At 40.5% G+C, this 26,009-nt stretch overlaps 1 protein-coding gene across 6 annotated transcripts in view; it reads left to right on the top strand.

Moving 5' to 3' along the window:
* Positions 1–26,009, top strand: part of EYA3 (EYA transcriptional coactivator and phosphatase 3) — a gene marked incomplete at both ends in the record, with an annotated part of 81,265 nt that overhangs the window by 14,412 nt on the left and 40,844 nt on the right. For 3 of the 6 annotated variants that reach the window (XM_080690611.1, XM_080690607.1, XM_080690606.1), the window contains 3 exons: positions 5,820–5,886; positions 8,740–8,876; positions 17,417–17,554. In XM_080690611.1, the coding sequence (XP_080546737.1) occupies positions 5,820–5,886; positions 8,740–8,876; positions 17,417–17,554 (342 nt within the window). Of the gene's footprint in view, positions 1–5,819; positions 5,887–8,739; positions 8,877–17,416; positions 17,555–26,009 lie in introns of those variants that run through there. The other 3 variants (XM_080690609.1, XM_080690608.1, XM_080690610.1) reach the window with 2 other exon arrangements.

Here is a 26,009-nt window from a genome sequence, read left to right as displayed (position 1 = left end):
GCATTCTACCTCCAAGATACACCTCCAGTCCTATTTTTTTTTCTTTATTTTGAATCAGGATCTCACTAAGTTGCGGAGAGCCTAAGTAGCTGAGGCTTGCTGTGAACCTGTGATCCTTCTGTCTTAGCCTCCTAAGTACTAGGATTACAAGCGTGTGCCACCATGCCCAGCTTTTTTTTTTTTTTTTTTTTTTTGCCTTTTCTAATAAAGCCAAGTGATCCCACCTAACAGTCTTTTCTAAGAAAGGAAAATAGACCCCTATCCCCTGAGGAAAATATAGCTCAGTGAAATTAAATCCTCCATGTACTAATTTTGAATTCACCTATAGGACAGTTCAGTTATATTTAGACATTACACACAAAAAATTTAGTGTTCTGGTTTTTCTTATAATGACAGGCTTAATTCCTTTTACAGGGCAAGTAATTCTTTCTGAAATGAAATAGCTATGCCCTTCCAAATTTTATTATTCCATATTTTAACAAAATAAATTTGTACAAGACACTTTTTAAAAAGGTACTCGTGCCGGGCGTGGTGGCACAGGCTTGAAATCCCAGCATTCGAGGATTGCGGTTTGTGGACAGCCTCAGCTACTTAGTGAGGCCCTCTGCAACTTAGTGAGACCCTATTTAAAAAATAAAGAATGGAAAAAAAAAAATAGGGCAGAGGGTGTAGCTCGGAGGTCAAATGCCCCTGGGTTCCATCCCCAAACCCGCCAAAAAAAAAAGGTACTCGTAATTGGGCATGGTGGTGCACGCTTGTAATTCCAGTACTTGGGAGGCTGAGACAGGAGGATCATGGGTTCAAGGCCAGTCTCAGCAACTTGTGAGGCCCTCTGCTACTTAAAGAGACCCTGTTTCAAAATAAAGAAAAAAAATAGGGCTCAGACATACAATCTGCCTCTGGGTTCAATTCCAGTATCACAAAAAAATAAGAATAAAAAGACACTTGTCTGGGGAATTCTCTTTAGACAATTATTCATAAGCTTATTTTATTTAAAAAAAAAAGAAAAGGAGCCGGGCGTGGTGGCACACGCTTGTAATCCCAGCATTTGGGAGGCTGAGACCGGAGGATCACGGTTCGCAGACAGCCTCAGCTACTTAGTGAGGCCCTCTGCAACTCAGTGAGACCCGGTTTCAAAATAAAAAAAAAATTGGGCAGGGGGTGTAGCTCGGAGGTTGAATGCCCCTGGGTTCCATCCCCAGACCCACAAAATAAATAAATAAATAAAAGAAAAAAAAGAAAAGGTATGACCTTAAGCCAGTTTTATATGCCTGTTATCACAGTACTTAGGAAGGTGAGACAGGGGGATAGCAGAGTTGAGGCCAGCCTCAGCAACCTAGCAAGACCCATTTCAAAACACAAAAACAAAAAATTAAAAAGGGCTGAGGGTGTAGTTCAGAGGTTGAAAGACCCTGGATTCAATCCCAAGTACCACATACACACTAAAGGTATGACTTTTAAAAAGTACGTCTTGAGTTCTATATATTATTTCCATGAAGGACTGAAACGCCCATTTTTAATATAGAATTCTAGCCTACCTCCAGAGACCATTACTTAGTAGCTCTGATATGGACAAGGAATCTGCATTTTCAGAGTTACTAGGTGACTCAGATACAGATGGGAAAGTGCTCTAAGCAGTGAAACATCTCCTCTGACTTTTTGAGTGTGCCACTCACCCCAGGAAAGGCCTGTTCTCTAAAATCTCATACTTTAGGGCTAAAAAGTATGTTGAATGGTCTCACTCCTTCCAAAGAACTTCTCTTCTTTTTTCCTTAAAAAACTGTAGTTCCTTTGAAGTATATGTCTATACCTTTCCTACCTTTCCTTTACCTTAGACTGAACTTCCAGGCATTTCGTTCTTTTATGACTGTTTTCTTCTTCATCCAAACTATTATCATCCTCCAGGATCTTAACAGTCATGTAGATTGCTTACCCAGTAACCCATATCTCTTTTATCTCCATTTTTTCTTCTTAATCAGCATAGATTCTCTGGTCCTTTTTTTTTTTTTTTTTTTTTTTTTTTTTGTGCCAGTATGGGATTGAACCCGGGCGTATTCTGCCTCTGAACTACACCCCGACCCTAGCCCTGTTTTATTCTTTTTGTGGTACTGGCAGTAGAACCCAGGGGCTTTTCTACCTCCGGGCTATACTCCCAGACTTATTTTTTACTTTATTTGGAAACACGGTTTCACTAAGTTTCTGAGAGCCTAAGTAGCTGAGGTTGGCTTCGAAAAAGTGGATCCTCCTGTCTCAGTCTCCCAAGCACTGGGATTACAAGCATGCACCACCACGCCCCCCTTATTTTTTATTTTGAAACAGGGTTTCACTAAGTTGTGGAGGGCCTCACTAAGTAGCTGAAGTTGGCCATTAACCTGTGATCCTTCTGTCAGCCTTCCAAGCTGGAATTACAAGCTTGTGTCACCATACCCGGCGTGGTCCTTATAATAATACCCCTTACAGATTTATTCTTCTCTTCTCTTCCTGCTCTCTTCTCTTCTTCTTTTTTCTTTTTCTTTTTCTTTTTCTTTTTCTTTTTCTTTTTCTTTTTCTTTCTTTCTTTCTTTCTTTTTTTTTTTTTTTTTGCGATACTGGGTATGGAACCCAGGAGCATTCTACCTCGGAGCTACACTCCCAGCCCTGTTTTTTTTTTTTATTATTATTCTTTATTTTTTGAAACAGGGTTTCATTGAGTTGCAAAGGGCCTCACTGAGTAGCTGAGGCTGTCCGCAAACCGTGATCCTCCTGTCTCAGCCTCCCAAATGCTGGAATTACAAGTGTGCACCACCACGCCCGGTCCTTCCTTCTTTTCTTCCTTCCTTCCCTTTCCTTTTCCTTCTTTCCTTCCTTCTTTCTTTCGTGGTATTAGGAATGGAATCAGGGACTTTCTGTCTCTGAGCTGCTGCACACCCAACCCTATAATATTTTTCATGCGCACGCGTTTGTGTGTATGTGTGTGTTACTGGGGATGGAACCCAATGGCATTCTACCTCTGAGCCACACCCCCAGCTTTCTTGCTTGCTTGTTTGCTTTATTTTTATTTTGAAACAGGGTCTCACTAGGTTGATAAGAGTCTCACTACTTACTAGGGCTGTCTTCAAACCTGCAATCCTCCTGTCTCAGCCTCCCAAGTAACTAAACATTATTGGATAGAATTATATACCTAACTGACTAGTTACCCTCTAATCATAATAATAGGGCCTCAAGTGGGTCCTACGCTTGAAATTGGAAATTCTAAATTTTCTTGTTGAGTTTTGCCATTTCATATATTATATTTCACACCACCTCATCTCCTCTCAAAGCACCAATATTCACTCAGCTTCCGTCATCTTACCTGATGATGCCTTCGCTAATAAAAGCTGGAAACTCTCTTATCTTTCCACCCCCACCAGATCTTCAAACTGCCTGGTATTGTGCCCATGTTTCTTGCTTCCTTCTCATTAGAGTGGAAATGATATTCTGTTCCTGTCAAATAGCAGTCCTTTGATTCGCATGCTCTGTCCTATTCTCATTTCCCCAGGGACTTGGCACTGTTCTCCTGTCCTCACTTCCGGCAGCATCACATTCTTTTTTTTTTTTTTCCCCAGTACTGGGGATACAGCCCAGGGACATTTGACCTCCGAGCTACAGCCCCTGCTCTATTTTTTTATTCTTTTTATTTTTGAAACAGGGTCTCACTAAGTTGTAGAGGGCCTCACTAAGTAGCTGAGGCTGTCCATGAACTGCAATCCTCAGGTCTCAGCCTCCTAAATGCTGGGGATTACAAGTGTGCGTCACCACGCCCGGCTCCATTCTTCTTTTCTTAACCTTTCCTATTGTGAAAAGAATACTGTCCGCCATCTTCAGACACCTGCAGAAGCCCCCTTCAGCTGCACCTCTACTAGCAACCGATGTTCCCTCTGTCCCAGGACGCCACAGAGCCTCTGCAGAGCCCCTCACTTGCTCTCTCACCTACGTTCACTCTTCAGCCCCTCAGACCTCACCGTTTCACTCTCCCAAAGAGACTGAGCTCGCCAGGGTCGGCAGTGACTTGGAGATGGCCAGTTCTCTCCCATACTCTGCCTCTTTCCTTCAGTGGCCTTTCCTTTCTTAGCTTAACTCTGAGTGTTGATGGGCCTCAGGGCTTGGTTCTGAAGCTGCCATCTTTTCTTTCTTGGGTTTCTTTCACACATTACATTAAATTAAGTGTCTTATACCTGGTTAGTGAATCTCAAATTTATATTTCCAGTCTGACTTCTCCCTGATTTCATTTGCATATCCAACTGCCCCTTTGAGATCTCTGCTTAGAAAGTCAAACTTTCTAAACAAAGGCAAAAAGAACTTTGATTTATCTAGCTTCCAAACTTGCCCATCTTAGGAAGTGATGCCACCATCCACCTACTCCAATTAAAAATCTGGAAGTCATCCTGTGTTCCCCTGTTTTTATACAGATCCATTAGAATGTCATTAGCTGTGCCTTCTGAGTATATTTTGAAGTATTTTTTTTTCATCCCCACTGTTACTACTCTAGCCTAAGCCAATTTATTATTTGGTTGATTCTCCTACTTTATAACAGATTATTCCTTGATTCTTTCTTGGTTCCCAAGTAATGCCAAGTACAAGGCTTGATCATTCTCTAAAGGAATAAAAATTGACCTAACTCTTCCAGGGGCTCTTAGAATTAAATTAGAGGAGGTTACTTTTTCTTTCAAGTACCTATCAGCAAAGAAGGAACCATCATGCAGAATTCCATTGACCCTACCTTACAGTATGTGTGATGGATGGTAAGAATTCCACATGAGATTGAGATCACCTTTATTTTTCTCAAATGGTTACAGATGAATATGATCTTCAGGTTCCAATAATTATTTTTAAAGACCTCAAACAGTGGCATTGATAGGGTCTTCCGTGATAAACTCACAGGTGTTGATTTGTCTTACTTTGAGCATGAATTGGTTCCTCATCTGCACTTGACCAAGGTTTCTTTTTTGGGTCAGACACTATTTCAGGGAATCCAGTCCCTACTCACAGTAGACGAGCTGCTTTTGTCAAAGTTGAAGGAAGTTCTTGAACAGTTTGGTTCGTAGTCTGATGAAAGCACTTATGCGGTAGCACTGTCTATAGCATGGACTGAAGTGCTGTCTATGAATGGGATTTAGCTACCTGTCAAACTCGAGTCAATTATTTATGGTGTTTATCTCAGATGTAGTCATCATAGCGGCTCTTTTCAGATACAGTCATGGGTGTTAAGAGAACACCAGCTGGAAAATCACTTTACTTGATGGTTCATTAGAGCATTGCACCAGTTCCTCAAGTCTGTTTCTGTTTTGCCAAATTTAAAACCTACAATACTAGAAAAGAAAAAAAAGCACAGAAGCACATTTGTATCTGTTCTGCTGTTGATTATACAAAACAGTAGAAGCAGCTTTCTCATAAGATTAGGTATCACCTCAGTCTGCTTTGAAGAAGTATGCCACAGTTTTCTAGATGTAGTCTTGGTTTTTAAGTTTGCCAGTGAGCAGGGCTGAGAGGTGAGAGGGTTACCTGTGTAAGGTTTAAATCAGTGGTGGGTGGAGGTAGACATCAGTTGGTACTAACCTTTGGCTCTTTTCCACAAACCCCACATTCTCTCTTCTTTTATTGTCTCTGAAATTCAGTCTATTAAACAGATCTAAAAACACAAAAGTGAGATGTTTTCTGCTACATAGTCTTTCAAGCTTTCTGGTACCCGGACTATATTTTTTAATGTAGTTTGGAAGACTATACAGAAAGATACGTAGTTTTTCCATTTCATTTTTGAAATGTTCTAACTTTTTTACCTGGTGATATTATCTTTCTTTCAGTTATGACATGCACCGATTACATCCCTCGCTCATCCAATGATTATACCTCACAAATGTATTCTGCAAAGTAAGTTGAATGATTATTTCCAATATATACATATATACTTTTTCTCTGTTCTTACTCCAAGTTTTTATTTCCTCTAAATACAGACTACCTAGCATCCCTTTGAAAGTAGGTGGTTGCCTGGAGTAGATCACTGCTGCATGGGATCCCACTCTAGATGAGCAGGCACTGAAATGCAAAACAGTGTTACTGAGCACAGCATGCTACTGGTTAACCTGTGATCATTCTCTTTCCTCTGACTTGACCTCCAGATCAACAAAAGCAGCTCACGCTGGCCCCAGAATGGGAACTTCTTAGTCTAATCTGTGTTCAGCTTCTTATTTGGGGAATGCCATCAGTTTAGAATTGGGCTTAAAGTAGACAGGTCTGATGGGTTGCAGTCATTAAGAGGCCATTTGGTCCTTCCTAGGGAAAGGCCAGCATCTAAGACCAACCAAGTTCATCACTTCTGAGATGGGCAGGCGCAGAACAACGCATGTACCAAAGTACCAATTGTGTGCTAATGAAAAGTGGACCTATGCATTCACAGACACGTCCATACAAGTGTGCTTATTTATATTTGGCCAGGATATATTTCCTGAAGAAATTGACAATAAAGTGAGAGATGACAATGAGGCTATTGTGAAAAGGAGACTGGCATTTTTTCCCTTGTTGTGTCCATTTTAATTTCACATTAGTTAAAATATAAACTAATTAAAAACTCAACTCAATGAATTTTCCAAATTCTCATCTGGTATTAATACTAATGGTATCCTCAGGCCAATCATTTTCATGTTGTTTCCTTCTATAAAATGACTAAACCTATTCTCTGGGAACATTGTGAAGAAATCAGACACTAAATGTGAAAACACATTTTAGCTTTGAGCTATAAAACACATGAAAAAGCCAGGCATGGTGATGAATGCCTATAATCCCAGTACTTGGGAGGCTGAGACAGGAGGATTGCGGGTTTGAGAACAGCCTCAGCAAGTAGTGAGACTCTCATCAACCTAGTGAAACCCTGTTTCAAAATATAAATAAAGTAGGGCTTGGGGGTGTAGCTCAGAGGTAGAATGTCTGTGGGTTCAATCCCCAGCACCAAAAACAAACAAAAAACAAGGATACTGTGATCTTTATTGCATCTGGAGGTCTAATGATCCGAGGTCACTAATGTTTCAAATCATTCCCATATGGCTTGAATAACAACTATAACCTTAACTGTTACTGGAGTCAGATCTAGCAATAAATAGAGTCTTGTAGAATCTACTGAGATGTGAATACATTATATTCATGAGGTATTTGCATGTCTATTATATTCAAAAAACCTTATTTTTCTATGCCTTCTATTTCAATTCGAACTTCCTTACTACTTATCGGAGCCCTTGCAATATAATAATTTTCAACTGGACCTCTAGTTTCACCCCCTTCTAATTCATTTTAGAAAGAAATATAAAATTAATCTTTATTAAAGAAAAGCTCTGATCTTGTCACTCTTGCTCAACAATTTTAGTGCCTTCCTATCATTTCAGTATTTCTGAACTCTTAGCCTGGCATTCAGGGGCTTTGCTATCTTTTGCTCGCTATTTCCCTTCTTGATATACCTCCCTTAATACAATATGTGCTCGTTGGAGGCTGAAGCCCTTGCTTGCCCTCCTCTAGACCTTTGCCAGGGGTTTTCCTTGTTCTAGAACACCCTTTCTCTCCCATTTGTGTACATCCTATCTGCTTAGCTTACCTACCACTTCTTTATAGCCTTCCTTTATTGTCCTCTTCCCCCAGCACAAGGGAAAAAAACAAACCAAACGAAACTTTTCCCTGCTAAAACACCCCACATACTTTTAAAATGACATATATAGTACATATAGCACTCTTTTTTGCATTGTAAGTCCAGCATAATATACCAAGTAGAATAACTGGTATTTAAACATTCAGTGAAATAGCATGGATGAAATGATCAGGTCACTAGCCAGTGTGTGAAGTCCCAGGGGCTTTACTGCTAGATTCAGATCCCTAGCTATCCTTAAGGTAATTGGCACCAACTAATGCCAGTGTCCTCTTACTTGAATATTAGTGGGGGGATTGAGTCCTGTCTGGAACTTCCCAGATTTTATTAGTTAACCTGGCTCCTGTTTTGTAGGTTTGATAATGAGGATATTGAGATTTCCTGATAGAGTTGCTTGCCTTCTCTCTACCAGCCTCATCATCTTTTCCAAGTTCCATTTTCCCTCTCAGAATTTTACTTTGGCACGGGAGGCTGGGGGGAGAATGAGAGCCAATTGCTAGTCCCTTTCTACCCAGTTTTCAGATATTTTAGGGGTTTATTCTATATGTAGACACAGGGCATAAATAAACAAATGCAAGGCCCTAATATAGTGCCCTGCACGTAGCACATCACAAATGTTTGTAAGAAAATAACTAGAACTTGGGATGTTTGAAACTATTAAATTTTCTTCAGAGTTGTTTCTTAGGTGGAGTTAGGTGTGGTGATGCACACATGTACTCCTGGTACTTGAGAGGCTGAGACGGGAGGATAGAACATGCAGGGCCAGCTTCAACTAAGGAAGATCCTTAGCGGCTTAACAAGATCCTGTTTCAAAACAGAAAATAAGAAGGGCTAGGGGTGTAGCTTGGAAGTAGAATGCCCTTAAGTTCAATCCCCAGTACCAAAAAAATTAAAAAATATTGTTTCTTAGGAGGATGATAGTGGAACCTAGAAAAGAAAAAGGGGTTCTATTTTCTGGCCATAATAAGAGCCATTGTATGTGGAAGATAAATCTCATTCCTGCTTCTTTGGTTTTAGTGTTATATGGTTATTTTATCTATTTTTTTGTTACTAAAGTCAAACATGATAGTTTCTGGTTTCTTTAATTTTTCTAGATCTTATGCACACATCCTCTCTGTTCCTGTTTCGGAAACTGCTTACCCTGGGCAGACTCAGTATCAGTCACTGCAGCAGTCTCAGCCCTACGCTGTCTACCCTCAGGCAACACAAACTTATGGACTACCTCCTTTTGGTAAGGGGCCTACTGTGAACAGTGCCTAAGAATGTTGATTTACCCCAGAAACCCCTCTCTCTCCTCAGAAAGCCAGCCCAGTCCATCCAGAAGCTGGAAGGTGTGTCATCCCTAGTAGTCACACGTGTGCTGGAAGTTGGGTATGCAATGTGTTCAGCACATGTAATATAAAATCATAGTTTTTCAGTGGTCGTTTGTTTGCCCGCCAGAAATTAGCTATTTCCAAGGTCTTGACTCTGAAGTTTGGAATCTTTAAGTATTTGGAAAATTCTTAGAGAAATTACTATTGATTTGCCTTACTTTATATATAGCAGGGTACCATAGTTAGGTTAACATTATAAATACATTTTGAGGTGGCCAATTTCTGTTAAAACCAGGTAGTCGAAATATCCAGATAGGCTGTGCCACATAGTTTACTCTGTGTTTTTTTGTGGGGCATTTTGTTTTTGGTTTTGGCCAATTTTTCCCTCTCCCAACTCCTGCCCCCAAATTGATCGAACATTCTCCTAAACCAAAAAAACCATCAGAAAATGAAGAATTTCCCAATTCTCTATAACCGTAGCATGTGCATAGGAAATTGTTTTCATTGGTTTTAGGTATCTTGGACATGAACTATAACTTAAAGTGATTTACTAGAAGTTAGTTTGAGGTTCTTTGGGCGTAGGATGTGCTGACTTTTCTCTGTGCGTGTAAACTGATAGACATACACAGTGTGCTTTTTGACACTTCCCTGTTTTCCTAGCACTGGTGACAGAAAATTGAGAGAATACTGTATTATTTCAAAATATGTAATATATAATAAAATTATATCTTTGTAAAAATTATGAAAACAAGCTAGGAATTAGAAAATTTTTTCAAAGACTCCACCTCGTAGACTTTTGCTGTGTCAGTGTTGCCTGCTTTTGATGTTTACATTCTTGCCTTTGCTAGTACATTTGTCTAGTCTTTTATGGCAGCTTTCTTACTTATGGGCTTATTAGCAGTCTGTCTTCTGGTAAATGCTAGGAACAAAAATGAAAGATAATTTTTAATGATGTTAATAGTTCTGATTTTATGAGATGAGAGAAAGAGAAATTCTCATTTTCCTGTTTGCACATCCATGTCTCTGTACCTGTCAATACCAGCTAGCACACTAAAACCTAATCTGTGAGATAGGTATCACCAGCCACGACTAAATAGTCCTTTTGGAACCAGGAGAATAGTCCTTTTGGAACCCTCTGAGAATATGTCTGTGTTTAATTCTTTTTGTGTATATTAAAGATAAATTTTGAACAGCTAACTCATAATAAGATAGCAATTACAGTTCTTTTCATGTTTTGATTAGAATTTATTATTAGCACAAGCCCTTTATAACACTGATGAACAGTTGATCATTCCTTCTGCTGCATATAAAACAAAATTCCTGTTATTTCTGAACTCAGTAATACCATGTGTGGAGATATGCCCTTCAATATTATTATGTCTTTAAAAAAGAATGGTCAGCCAGGTGTGGTGGCGCATGCCTGTAATCCCAGTCCTTGGGAGGCTGAGACAGGAGGATCGCAAGTTCATGGCCAGCTTAGTGAAGCTCTCAGCAACTTAGTGAGACCCTGTTTCTAAATAAAAAATAAAATTAGTCTAGTGGTAAGCCAGGAGTGGTGGCACAGGCTTGTAATCCCAGCATTGAGAGGCTGAGACAGGAAGATCTTTCTGTCTCAGCTTCCCAGGTACTGGGATTATAAGCCTATGCCACCATGCCTGGCTTTAGTGGAATTCCTTTTCAAAAAATAAAAGGGATGGGGGGGCACATTAAAAGCATGTGCATGTATGTCATTGTCAACATGATATACATTGTGATGTAAGACTATAATGCACCAATAAAAGCACAAAAAAATAAAAGGGAGCGAGGCATGGTGGTGCACACAGGTAATACTAGTACATGGGAATTTGAGACAGGAGGATCACAGGTTTGCAACCAGCCTCCGGAACCTAATGAGGCCCTCTGCAAAATATTTGGGATCTTGAGAAAACAGTATGTAGACACATGTAGCGGCACATGCCTCTTACCCCAGTACTTGGGAGGTTGAGGCAGGAGGTTCACAGGTTCAGTAGCCTCAGCAACCTCGGGAGACCCTATTTCAAAAACAAAAAATAAAAGGCGTGGGTGTAGCTTAGAGGTAGAATGCCCCTAGTACACACACACACACACACACACACACACACACACACACACACACACACACACACTCTGTAAAGCTGACAGTGCAATAGAAATGATTTTTATAAATATGAGTGTATAAAATACTTTGTAAGAAAAATATGTAGATGTTAAGGCACTAAAGATTTAATCTCATTTATCATGGCACTGGAAAGCAAAGACGTAGTTCCCATGTGCACAGGTGTCAGTTATTATCATCCGTGCAAAACAGAACTGCCTATACTTTTTTTGTGTGTTGTGAGACTGTGTGATATTTTCTTTATGCTTTTGACATTTTAATAATTTTATGTAATATATCTACTTCTTTAATAATCGGGAAAAGTATTGTATCAACAAACCAAGCTTTTTTCCCCGTGTGTTTTTTTCTAGCATCTGTGTACATGTCATTTCCTAATCCAACTAGTCTCTGAAGATCCACTACTCTGATGGGTTACTATAAGCTGAATGATTGTGTTAGAGCGGTAGAGTCTGTGACAAGACCCGCCTTGGGGCAGCAGGAAGATTCCCATTGTGAGGCCATGTAACACTAAAACCAAAGAAGCAGGAAGGAGAGTTATCTTCCACATAAAATGGCTCTTATTTTGGCCAGAAAATAGAACCCCTTTTTCTTTTCTATATTTGATTACTTTTGTAAGGAAATTACAATTCTAATATCACAATTTATAGATTTATTGTAATCATTGTGATTTCTTTTCCCTCAAAAGCAGTCTCTTAGTGCTTAAAAATGCTAGAGAAACTTGGTAGTTGTGGGCATAGATAGTGTCTAGTCAGGAAACCAGAGTTTGGTCTTTTTATTGCCTGGGGCAATAGTGTGATAGAATCAGACTATTTGATCTTGCTATCTGTTATCTGGAATTCTGGCCAGGGTGCCTTTACTTTTTCTTGTGTGTGTGGTACTGAGGATTGAACCTAGGGACATTATACCTCTAAGCAACACCCCCAGCCCTACTTTTTAATTTTTATTTTGAAACAGGGTCTCACTAGATTGTTTAGAGCCTCACTACTTGCTGAAACTGTCCTCCAACTTGTGATCCTTCTGTGTCAGCCTCCCAAATACTGGGATTGCTTTACAGCCACCATACCAGGCACAGGGTGCCTTTTGAGGAAGATATGTACATGCCTAGAGAGCAGGACTATTGTGATACTGTTTTTCTATCTCTCTTGTCTTTTATATTGTCTTTTATATCTCTATTCCTCAAATAATGTAGTGAGTATCTGTTTGTGAGCTTAGCCTGGTGGTGCACACTAGTAGTCCCAGTACTTGGGAGACTGAGACAGGAGGATCATAGGTTTTCAGCCAGCCTCAGCTACTGAGTAAGGCTCTCTGCAACTTAGTGAGACCTTGTTTCAAAATAAAAGATAAAAAATAGGGCTGGAGTTGTAGCTCAGAGGTAGAATGCTCCTGGGTTCAATCCCTAGTACTGAAGAAAAAAAAAAAAGATCTATTTGTGTTTCTGACCAAAAATGTTCAATTCTATTTTCCTAGCCTTGGACATTTGTGCCCTTACAAGAGAGACCAGTTTATCGATATTTTACAGTTTGAAACTTAAAATACAATCCAGGCAATGCTTGTAATCCCATTACTTGAAAGTCTGAGACAGGAGTATTGCAAGTTCTTGGTCAGCCTCAGCAACTTAGTGAGGCCATCTGCAATTTAGTGAGACCTTGTTTCAAAATAAAGAATAAAAAATAGGGCTGGGGTTGCCGGGCATGGTGGCGCACGCTTGTAATCCCAGCGCTTGGGAGGCAGAGAGAGAAGGATTGTATAAGTTCGAAGCTAGCCTCAAGCTACTTAGTGAGGCTCTCAGCAACTTAGTGACACCCTGTTTCCAAATAAAATATAAAATAGGCCTGGGAGTATATCCTGGGGGTAGAAAAACCTCTGGATTCCACCCCCAGTACCACCACCAAAAAAAAAAACAAAAAAAAAAAAACATATATATATGGCTGGGGTTTGTAGCTCAGAGGTAGAATGCCCCCCCACCCCCCTTCAATCCCCAGTACTGGGGGAAAAAAAATTTACAATATATATACTAAATTATAAGGCTGAAAAAGAAAGTATTAACACTTGATATATTGTTATTAGTGAGATACTGCTTTGACATATATTAATAAACAAATATAATAGTTTAGGGTCAAAACTTTTTTTTCAAAACCTATTTGGAAAAAGAAATCATATTGATTACAATAAATCTGTAAATTGTGACATTAGAATTGTAATATGCTTACAAAGCCGGGCGTGGTGGTGCACGCTTGTAATCCCAGCATTTGGGAGGCCGAGACTGGAGGATCGCGGTTTGTGGACAGCCTCTGCTACTTATCGAGGCCCTCTGCAACTTAGTGAGACCCTGCTTGAGAATAAAGAATAAAAAATAGGGCAGGGGGTGTAGCTCGGTAGTCGAATGTCCCTGGGTTCCATCCCCAGACCTGGGAAAAAAAAAAAAAAAGAATTGTAATATGCTTACAAAAGTATAATATGTAACCATCAATAATCAAGGCACTGAGCTAGGTGTGGTGACACATGCATATAATCCCAGTACTTGGGAGGCGGAGACAGGAGGATTGAAGCCAGCTGCACTGGCTTAAGAGACCCTGTTTCAAATAAATAAATAAATAAATAAATAAATAAATAAATAGGGCTGTGGGTGTAGCTCGGAGATAGAATGCCCCTGGGTTCCATCCCCAGTATCGCAATAAACAAAGTAAAATAAAATTTGGCTGGGGGCATACCTGAAAGGTAGAACACCCCTGGGTTTGAGCCCCAATACCATATACACAAAAAGAAGCAAGATGCTACTATTAACACTTCATCATAAATGTTTCAAAAATAATATCCTCAAAAAAATTTGTTTTAGTTCAAAATCAAACTTAACAAATACTCCCTTGGCACTGGCTCACCCGGACGTCTAAATGATCATGAACTAAGTGGAAGTGAAGACCCCCTGTTTTGTGCTAGAATTTCATGTTACTATTCCTCCAGGAGGACTACTGGTTTAAGGACAGCCTCGACAACATAGCAAGACTCAGCAACCTAGTAAGATCCTGTTTCAAACTAAAAAATAAAATAAGGGCTGGGGTTGTGGCACAGAGGTAGAACTCCCCTGCATTCAATCCCCAGTTTTATATATATATATATACTTTTCTTTTCTTCTTCTTTTTTTTTGATGCATTAGGAGTTTGGGACAAAGCAATTACCATGTCCCATAGTTAAGCTAAAATTTTCAGATCTCCCTTTACTGTTCTTAGATTTCCTTGTTAAGAGATAAGACACATCTGAGGTGCACAGAAGTATCTTTGTGCCCTGGTGGAGCAGAGGTTCTTATTATCAAAGTATTAAATTTTTATTGCATGTATGAATTGAATATACACTTAGCAGATTAGGAATAAATGAAAAATGAAGCTGGGTGTGGTGGAGCATGCTTGGGAGACTGAAACAGGAGGGTCCCAGGTTGCCAGATAGCCTCAGCTACTTAGTGAGGCCCTCTGCAACTTATTGAGATGCTGTTTCAAAATAAAGAATAGCCAAGTGTTGTGGTGTATGCTTGTAATTCTAGTATTTGGGAGGCTGAGACAGGAAGATTGTAGGTTCAAGGCTTGCCTCAGCTACTTAGTGAGGCCCTCCTCAACTTAGTGAGATGCTGTTTCAAAATAAAGAATTAAAGATAGGGCTGGGGATGTAGTTCAGAGGTAGAATGCCCCTGGGATCCATCCCTAGTACCACCAAAAAATAAAAAATAAAAAAATAAGGCTGAGGGTATAGCTCAGAGGTAGAATGCCACTGGGTTCAATTCCCAGAACCACCAAAAAAAAAAAAAAAAAAAAAAATTAATATTGAATTTGAAGCAAGATTTGACCTTAGACTTGATTTTATACTTGGAATGTGTTTGATGATCCTTCTAGACTTTATTGTTAGCTTCACTATTATTCAGAACACAATGAGAAAACTAGGCAATAAGGTTTTGTTTGTTTTTGGCAATCAAGTTTTTAAAAAATAGACTTTGAAGCCAGGGTTGATGGTGCAGGCTTGTAATCCCGATAGTTGGGAGGCCGAGACAGGAGGATCACAGGCTCACAATCAGCCTTAGCTACTTAGTGAGGCCCTCCACAACTTATCAAGACTGTGTTTCAAAATAAAGAATAAAAAAGTACAACTGGAGGTGTAGCTCAGAGGTAGAATTCCCCTGGATTCAATTTCCAGTGTCACAGTAAATAAATAAGTAATAAAAAATAGGACTGGGCGTGTAGCTCAGTAGAATGCCCAGTACCACACAGACACACAAGGCTTTTAGCCAGGTGCACACTTGTAATCTTAGTACTTGGAGGCTGAGACAGGATTTCAGGTTCTAGGACAACTTCAACAAAAAAAACTCTTATTAACCTAGTGAGACAGACCCTGTTTCAAAATAAAAATATAGGCCTGGCTGGAGGTGTAACTCAGAAGTAGAATGTCCCTTGGTTCAGTAAAATAAAATAAAAAAAAACAGGTTTTGCATAGCCAAAATTATCACCCAAACTAATACACTTATATCACCCACAGAGGATATTCTTAGGCTCTCATGCACAAAAGTTTTGTTTATATGTGTCCTAGTTTATTGTAAAAAAAAAAGGGAAGGGCAAGCCGGGCGTGGTGGCACACGCCAACATTCGGGAGCCTGAGACAGGAAGATCACGGTTCGCAAACAGCCTCAGCTACTTAGGCCCTTTGCAACTCAGTGAGACCCTGTTTCAAAATAAAGACTGAAAAATAGGGCTAAGGTAGAATGGCCCTGGGTTCCATCCCCAGTACCACACACACAAAATAAAATAAAATAAAAATAAAAGAGAACAGCCAAAGCTTTATAGAAATGATTATACAGAAGATTTTATAGAGATTGTATGGAAGTGACACATCTTGGAGGATAAAACAAAGATTTAAGAACGTAAAAATCATAGAAATATAATTGAGTTCTATTTAGTACTGAGGACTTGTTTTCACACATCACGATAGCCACAATAGGTGTCTCTGTGATACATATATACATAGCACAGCACGGTATCGGTCCCTTTAACAGTAATTCTTAGAAAATCTAAAGGTATATTCACTATTTTCTCCCTGTAAGAAGGCTAGAAAGGATATATTTGGGGAAGATCATAGGAACATTATGATTAAAATAAAAGTAAGCAGCTCTAATGGCTATCAGTAAAGATTTATTATGTTTTGATACGGAAAGATGCTTCTCAGAAGTATTATATGGAAATGAAAATTATGAATAGTATGTATAACATGATCTCAATTTTATAAAGATAAGGAGAAAGAGCAGTAAACGTGTAGAAGAGATTTGGGTGACTCTTGCAAACTATTAACTGTAGTTAAATGTAGGTGATAGAATTATTTATATGTGACTTTTTCCAAGTTACATATTTCTGTAATATCTTTACCTTATAAAAACAAGTAGGCAGTTCTCTCCTAACCAGAAGAAACAAAGGTGACAGTCAGTCAGCTTAAGAAAGTAGAGAAATGGCCAGGCATGGTGGTGCACGCTTGTAATCCCAGTGCTTGGAGGCTGAGACAGGAGGATCAGGTTTGCAGCCAGCCTCAGCTACTTAGGTGAGGCCCTCTGCAATTTAGACCCTGTTTCAAAGTGAATGATAAAAAAAGGGGGCTGGGGATGTAGTATGAGGGAGAATGCCCCCTGGGTTCCATCCTCAGTACCAAAAAATAAAATAGAGTCAAGTGTGGTGGTGCATGCTCCTAATCCCAGTACTTGGGAGGCTGAGACAGTAGGATCATAGATTCAAGGATAGCTTCAGCAAGTAGTGAGAGTCTCATCATCTAGAGAGACCCTGTTTCAAAATTAAAAAAAAAAAAAAATAGGGCTGGAGATGTAGCTAAGAGGGAGAGAGAGAACTTTAATACATTTTAGAAATATTGGTGCTTATTTAATGGGTAAGTTATTTTTAAACTTATTTGGAATATCTTCCACCTTGATACGTTGGATAAATGACTTACCACTGCACATGAACATCGGACACACTTTGACAAACACTGTAGTTTGGTGTCAATAACCATTTTTCTGAGCCCTGGTCAGTTACCTTCAATCATTGAAACCAGTATTGGAGCTTTTAGCAGGATTTTTGTTGCTATGGCCCCTTCTTCTAATTATTAGAAAGTATATTTGCTTGTGGTGTATTGCAAGTGGGAGAAGTAATATTTTCTCTTACAAGCAAATTTAAGATTTAGATTTTAAACCTACTGACTTATAATTGAACCTACTTTTTAAATCTATTGCTTATAATTGAAAGCATAACCGTGCTCTTCAGTCCCCATGTATTGTTTGTAATTGGTCCAATTTATCTGATTCAGGTGCATTGTGGCCAGGTATGAAACCTGAAAGTGGTTTAATTCAGACTTCATCTCCAAGTCAACACAGTGTTCTTACCTGCACTACAGGGTTAACCACAAGCCAGCCAAGCCCAGCACATTATTCTTATCCCATTCAAGGTAAATAGGCATGGTTGTGTATGTGTTAATTAATTATTATTATTGTTTTTTAATTCTTAATCTGCCTGTATCTCCAAACAAATTGGATAATACAGAAGCCGTGTCTGTTAAAAGAGCAAGGACTGATCTGTGCATTTGTGCATGCTTTTTGCTTTAGGCAAACCAGAGCTGAAGAGCATGGTTTGTTTAGTAGTTTAGCCCTTGAATCTGAACCACCTAGTAGAACTGAAATCCTCCCTTCTGCATGTTGGTGTCCAGAAAACCTCTCTGATTTGTCCTGATCTGTCCCAGTGGCCTTGGGTCCTAGAAGGGAGCCGAGGGCCCCACGAGTCAGAATCTCGCTGACTTCTTGTGTGTGACTCGTCAGCGTGGTGTGTGAGGCATGTGCTGCTTTTCTGTTGTGGCTTTGTTATATCTCCTCTCATTCCCTGCTTCTTGATGAGAGCATTTCTCTTGCTCAAAAATTTTGTTATAGGCTGGGTGTGTTGGCGCACACTTGTGATCTCCGCGTTTGGAAGGCTGGGACAGGAGTATTGCACAGGTTTGAAACCAGCCTCAGCTACTGAGTGAGGCTCTCAGTAACTTAGTGAGACCTTGTTTCCAAATAAAGTATAAAATAGGTCTGGGAGTATAGCCTGGAGGTAGTAAAGCCTCTGGGTTCCACCCCCAAAACCACACACAAAAAAATTTTTTCATTATTTATATTTCAGGATGAAGAACACAGCTTTAAACTTAAATTCTAAGCAACTTTACTTTCCCAAGTTCTTCTTTTAAAAAGTTAGCATCGTGTTAGGACTAGGACAAAAATTTCAAACGGTACTATGGAATTAGTTACCTACCCTTACAAATTAGACAGTTTATTATTGCTCCACTCTGGGAATTAATGTTCATGTGCTCTTATAAGATGGGTACTAAAGTGATCGATATGTGACATATGATCACGGGTGAGATACTCTTAAGAATTTTGGTGAGCCCGGAGTGATGACGCACGCTTGTAATCCCAGTACTTGGGAGGCTGAGACAGGAGGATTGTGCAAGTTCAAAGACAGCCTCTGCTACTTAGTGAGGTTCTCAGCAACTTAGTGAGACCCTGTTTCCAAATAAAGTATAAAATAGGTCTGGGAGTGTAGCCCGGAGGTAGAAAGACCCTGGGTTCCATCCCCAGTACCACAAAAAAAAAAAAAAAAAAAAGAATTTTGGCAATGAAAAATAGTTTTGGTTCCAGGCGTGGTGGTACATGCTTGTAATCCCAGCATTTGGGAGGATGAGACAGGAGGATCGCGGTCCGTGGGGAGTCTCAGCTACTTAGCGAGGCCCTTTACAACTCAGTGAGACTCTGTTCAAAAATAAATTTAAAAAACATTAAAAAAAAGCTGGGTGTGGTGTCGCACACTTGTAATCCCAGCATTTGGAGGCTGAGACTGAAGGATCGCGGTTCGCAGACAGCCTCAGCTATTTAGTGGGGCCCTCTGCAACTCAGTGAGACCCTGTTTCAAAAATAAAGAATAAAAAGTTGGGCAGGGGGTATAGCTCAGAAGTCGAATGCCTCTGGGTTCCCTCCCCAGACCCACAAAAAAAAAACCCTAAAAAATAGAGCTGGGGGTATAGCTCGGATGTAGGATGCTCCTGGGTTCTATCCCCAGTACTGCATCATAATAATAATAATAATAATAATAATAATAATAATAATAAAAATTTGGAGATGTAAATTAAAATATTTTGATTCTCACCTTTACCTGTTTTTAGTTAAATGACAGGGAGCTACTATTTGGTGCAGTAGGAACAGAATTGGACACTGTGTTCTCAAGACTTTTTTCTCAGCTACCTTTACCTCCTGTTCACCAAGTCTCCCTTTTTCTGCATTTTCTTCTTTCTTTGTACTTTCTCTTTTCTTTCCTTCTAAAATGGGAACAGACCAAGAGGGAAAAACTCAAGGGCATGGTTTTTATCTTCTTATCTTCTCTACCTTCTTTTTTGTTGTTGTTGTTCTTGTGGGGACAGGGTCTCACTGTGTTCTTCCAGCTGCCTTGAACCCATGGGTTTAAGCAGTCCTCCTGCTTCCGCCTCCTGAGTCACTGGGACTCCAGGAGCATGCCGCCATACCTGCTTCCCCATCAGGCAGTGTACTATCGTGATGAGTAGACTTAGGCTATGAAAATAAGGACCATGTACCGCAGTGCAGAAGCACATTCTTCTAAGTTATATCTTGAATTTGAAGATCCTGATACTTATGTTTGCTCCTTCCTCCCTGTAAAACAACTGGAACCCTTTCTTTGAACTAGTTAAGGCTACTGCTTTTAAAGTGTCATGAAAAGATCCCCTAAACATCAACAACCACCATCCTTACTTGCTGTCTATTTCTTTGAATCAGTTAACCTGGTTTCCCTCACTTCGCTATTACTGATAATTGCCGTATCATTTAGCTTCATCCTCAGGCCCTTTCATTTTATTTTTAGAGAGAGTTTTGCTAAATTGCCCAGGCTGGCCTAGAACTTGAGATCCTCCTACCTTGGCCTCCCGAGTAGCTGGGATTACAAGTGTATACCACTGTGGTTGATATATTCATGCAATCTTAACAATAACCCAGTACAGAAATCTGTTAACCCATTTTGCAGATGGGGAACCTGAGGCTAAGTAGCCTATCCAAAGTCACAAGGTAAATACATAATTAAATCAGGATATAGGTTGGGCGTTTTGACACCAGAGCATCAGTATAATAGTTATTATTTTTAGTACTGAGATCACAGTATTACTGGGGCATGGTGGCACATGTTTATAATCCCAGTATTTGGGAGGCTGAGACAGGAGGGTTGTAGGTTTGTGGCCAGCCTCAGTAACTTAGTGAGGCCCTGTGCAACTTACTGATATCCTGTTTTTCCAAATAAAAAATAAAATAGGACTGGAGATGTAGCTCAGAGGTAGAATGTCCCTGGGTTCAATCACAAGTACCACACACAACAGAAAGGGAGGGAGGGAGGGAAGGAAAAGAAATCATGGTTTTATTATCAACTCTTCCACATTTGAGAACCTATTCTAACAATGTCTAAATTTATTTTTCCTCCTAGTTTCTAATTAACCTATTTGTCCATCTTATTGTTCATTAGCACTTTGGCACAAGGTAGAAAATAAAGCAGAGGTTAGCCATCAAGCTGTTGACTTTTGACATTTATTCTGAAGAAAAAGCAGAAAAATGAAAGGCTCCAAAGAAATATAGGAAGCCAGGCTGGGAGGCACAGTATCCCAGTACTTGGGAAGCTGAGACAAGGGGATCACAGGTTTGAGGCCAGCCTCATCAACTTAGTGAGGCCATCTGCAACTTAGTGAGACCCTCTTTCAAAATAAAAGAATAAAATAGAGCTGGGGGTGTAACTCAGAGGTAGAGTGCCCATGTCTTAAGTCCTAAAATCAGCCATTTTCCCAAAGAGCCCTTTTCCTCTTATTGGAGAGAATGGTATTAGAAACCAAGCTATGGGCACAAGGGCTGCTCATTGCTACTGGAGTGTCAGGTGTTATTTCTTTTTTTGTGTGTGTGGGTCTGGGGATGGAACCCAGGGGCATTCAACCTCCGAGCTACACCCCCTGCCCTAGTTTTTATTCTTTATTTTGAAACCGGGTCTCACTGAGTTGCAGAGGGCCTCACTGAGTAGCTGAGGCTGTCCGCGAACCCCAATCCTCTGGTCTCAGCCTCCCAAATGCTGGGATTACAAGCGTGCGCCACCATGCCCGGCTTAGGTGTTATTTCTTATAGACTCAGTTTACAGAGAAAAGAAATATGTGTATATACTAACCCATGTAAATACACATCTATAAATCGTTCTATATGTAATAATCTATATTACATTAAACATGAGTTCTTACTGATTTCTCCAGGTTTTTTGTTTTTTGTTTTTTTTTTGGTGGTACTGGGGGTGGAACCCAGAGGCTTTCTACCTCTGGGCTATACTCCCAGACCTATTTTCTATTTTATTTGGAAACAGGGTCTCACTAAGTTGCTGAGAGCCTCACTAAGTAGCTGAGGCTGGCTTCGAACCTGTGCGACCCTCCTGTCTCAGCCTCCCAAGCGCGGGGATTATAAGCGTGCGCCACCACGCCCGACTGATTTCTCCAGTTCTAGTCCATTATCAAATAGATCATTCCGGATTCTGTTGCTTGCTGATATATATCTCCATTCTATCCGTGAGAAACCTTGATCGAGAGGTTTTTCTTATTTGATTTACTAAAGTCCTTGAGTACCAGTTTCTTTGTTTTGTCCACTGATGCAATCCAAGCCTGAAACAGTACTTGCACTTGGTAGCACTCCATCGGTATTTGATGAGTGAACGAACGGCCCCCGTAGACACTCAGTTTTAACCAAGTATGCGCAGTTTCTACTAGCTCCCAAAGGACAGGAATTGGGTGCGTTTTTGTTTGGTATGTTGGTCACAAACTGAGAGTAAGTTTTAGTAATCCACCCAACTGTTGGCCTCTCATAGAAATAAAGGTCTTGCCCCTCACACCTCGCACATAAGACTGAATCCCACACGTGGTCATGGAGCGTTGACCACTGCGTGCCAGAAATGATCAGATAGCAAGACGTTGTCTATGTGGAGTGCACAGTAGAGTGGGGAGGGGGCAAGAAAACAATCAAGTAAATAAATAAAGTAATGAAAAGTGCTGTGGAAAAAATAGGCTGTAGCCAGATATGGTGGCACATGCTTTTAATCTTACTACTTGGGAAGCTGAGACAGGAGGATTGCTGGTTTGAGGGCAGTCTCGGCAACTTAGCAAGACTCCGGCAAACTAATGAGGCCTGTTTCAAAACAAAACATAGAAAGGATTGGTGGGGGGATGGGGGGAGTATAGCTCAGAGGTAGAATTCATCTGGGTTCATCTCCATTAACACACATAGAAAAACGGTTTGCTATGATTTTGCTATGATTTAGAAAAACAAGAAAGGACTTGTTTTAACAAATTTGATTCTCCAAATTTGGGCTTTTTGTTACATATTTCATTACTGCCACTTTTGGTTTTGTTTGTTTTTGTGGCTTTAGGGATTGAACCCAGGGGCAGGCTACATCTGAGCTCCACTCTCAGCCCTATTTTTATTTATTTATTTGTTTATTTACTTACTTATTTTGCAGTACAGAGGATGGAAACCAGGGGCATTCTACCTCCAAGTTACACCCCCAGTCCTATTTTTTATTCGTGTGTGTGTGTGTGTGTGTGTGTGTGTGTGTGTTACTGGGGCTGGAACCCAGGGGCTTTTTTACCTCCGGGCTATACTCCCAGACCTAATTTATACTTTATTTGGAAACAGGGTCTCACTAAGTTGCTGAGAGCCTCACTAAGTAGCAGAGGCTGGCTTCGAACCTGTGCGATCCTCCTGTCTCTGCCTCCCAGGCACTGGGATTACAAGCGTGTGCCATCATGCCCGGCTTATTCTTTATTTTGAAACAGGGCCTCACTAAGTAGCAGAGGCTGGCTCTGAACCTGTGCGATCCTCCTGTCTTTGCCTCCCAAGCGCTGGGATTACAAGCGTGCGCCACCATGCCTGGCTTATTCTTTATTTTGAAACAGGGTCTCACTGAGTTGCAGAGGGCCTCACTAAGTAACTGAGGCTTTCTGCGAACTGCGATCCTCCAATCTTAGCCTCCCAAATGTTGGGATTACAAGCATGTGCTATCACGCCCGGCCTCCTCTTTTATTTTATTTTGAAACAGGATTTTTCTGAATGTGGCCATGAGCCTGTGATCCTCCTGTCTCAGCCTCTCAAGTATTGGAATTACAATCGTGTACCTGACTCTGTGTATGTGTGTGTGTGTGTGTGTGTGTGTGTGTGTGTGTGTGTGTGTGTGTGTATTTATGTGGTGTACTGGGGATTGAACTCAGGGACATTCTACCCTTAAACTACATCCCAGTTCTATTTTTTATTTAGAATAGTGTTTCATTATTTGATGTCTCTCTAGTTGATGAGACTATCCAACCTGTGATCCTCCTGTCTCAACTTCCCAAGTACTGGGATTACAAGCATGTGTTACCATGCCTAGAATTTTTAAATTTTGAAACAGGATCTCACTAAGTCGCAGTGCCTCGATAAGTTGCTGAGGCTGGCTATGAACCTGAGATCCTCCTGTCTCCGCTTCCAAGTGTTTGGATTTACTATATGTGCCACTCCTTTCTTGTGCTGGGGGTGGAACCCAGGGGCTTTCCACCTCCGGGCTATACTCTCAGACATATTTTATATTTTATTTGGAAACAAGGTCTCACTTAAGTTGCTGAGAGCCACACTAAGTAGCTGACACTGGCTTCGAACTTGAGCGATCCTCCTGTCTCTGCCTCCCATGGGTTGGGATTACAAGCGTGCGCCACCACACCTGGCTAAACCTACAATTAAATACTGTTTTTGAGAGCTGGGTGTGCTGGCCCATGCTTGTAATCCCAGTACATGGGAGGCTAAGACAGGAAGATTGCAGTTTTGTGGCCAGCCTCAGCTACTTAGTGAGGCTCTAGCAACTTAGTGAGACCCTGTTTCTAAACATAAAATAAATAGGGCTGGGTTATATAACTCAGAGTTCATGCCTCAGCACTACACACACACACACACACACACACACACACACACACACACACACACACTTTTTTAAAAATATTAAATTATTTTATTCTGCTAAAGGCTTATTTATTTAGTTAGAAATTTTTTAATGTTCTTCATATTTTTTTAATTTTTTTATTGGTGCATTATATTCATACATCATATTGGGGTAAAAAACTTGTGTGTACATACTTGTACACATCACTGATTTAACCCCTACTCAATTCCCACCCCATTCCCTCCCCATCCCTCCTTCCCTTGCTTGGCTTAGTGGTTGACTTTGATATGTTTAAGTACATTGTGTGTTTTAGAGATTTTCCTCCTCTTCCTCCCTCCTTTCTCCTTCTTTAGGTTGTCTTGTTTGCTCCTCTATAGGATTTCCTTTTCATCTAGAGTTCCTCCTATGACCCGTTTCTCCCTAACTCTCACATATTAGGGAAAGCATCTGATTTCTTATTTTTTGTGACTGACTAATCTCACTTAGCATAATGTCCTCTAGTTCTATCCATTTCCCTGAAAATGATGTAATTGAGTTTTTTTTCATGGCTGAGTAAAACACACACTGCTTTTGATGAGATTTGCAAGGTAACAAGTAAACTTTTTGGAAAATCTTCTCTGAGGAGCTGTGACATGTTGAAGAAGAGCCATCATGCAGGGAAGGCTAGAGGGATCCAGGGAACAATCCAGACAGAGGACAGCATTGCAGAGCTACTGGAATAAGTGACCATGGTCTTTGGATCAATGCTATAGCTCCGTGTTCACTATATCAGGTTGACCTGGTGTGGTGCGGTTCTTAGAAGCTTTGTCTTTTGATGAGTTCACAGCTTGTCAATACAGAACAGCAGGAGGTACCAGTGAGTTTTACTTGATCCTATATAAGTTTGTACTATGTGTTACATATTTCTTTTTTTTTTTTTTTTTTTTTTGGTGGTGCTGGGGTTCCTGGAAGCCCTTCTACTTCCGGGCTACCCTCCCAGACCTATTTTTACATTTTTTTTTTATTTGGAAACAGGGTCTCCTAAGCCAGCACGCGCGGCTGGCTTCGAACCTGCGCGATCCTCCTGTCTCTGCCTCCCGAGCGCGGGGATTACAAGCGTGGGCCACCACACCCAGCATGTGTTACATATTTCAATACTGTTGCTTTTGGGTTTTTTTTTGTTTTGTTTTTGTCCTTTTTTTTTTTTTTTTTTTTTTTTTGGTTGTGTATGGTAGGATTAAATCCAGGTGCCTTCTACCTCTGAGCTATACCCCCAACCTCATATTATTTTTTATTTTGAAACAGGATCTTAGTAAATTGCCCAGACTGGCCTTAAACTTGCAATCCTCTTGTCTCACCCTCCCAAGTACTGTGATTACAGGCATGTGTCATCTGTATCACCACCCCCAGCTGCTTTTGGTGTGTGTCTTCAGACCACTTACCAAGTTGGGTTTGTTGTTTTTTTAAAAAAAAAAAAAAAGCAAATCAGGCGTGGTGGCACATGCTGTAATCCCAGCATTTGGGAGGCTGAGACAGGAGGATCGCAGTTCATGGACAGCCTCAGCTACTTAGGCCCTTTGCAACTCAGTGAGACCCTGTTTCAAAATAAAGGGCTGGGGGTATATCTTGGAGGTAGAATGCCCCTGGGTTCCATCCCCAATACCACAAAAAGAAAGAAAGAGAGAGGGAGAGAGAGAGAGAAGGAAGGAAGGAGGAAGGAAGGAAGGAAGGAAGGCAGGCAGGCAGGCAGGCAGGCAGGCAGGCAGGCAGGCAGGCATAATTTGGGGGCAGTGACCATAAACTGTAACGTCACAGTGTAGGTTTTACCAAAGCTCTACTGATTGTCTGTAGGTCCCACTGCAGGTGAGTCGTTTTTTAGGTTCTAGAGGAGTGGACCAATTTGCTGT

Source organism: Muscardinus avellanarius, assembly GCF_963383645.1.
Source record: "Muscardinus avellanarius genome assembly, chromosome: 3".
NCBI lineage: Eukaryota > Metazoa > Chordata > Mammalia > Rodentia > Gliridae > Muscardinus > Muscardinus avellanarius.
Note: the sequence above shows the minus strand (reverse complement) of the source record. Positions and strands in the feature narration are given on the sequence as shown.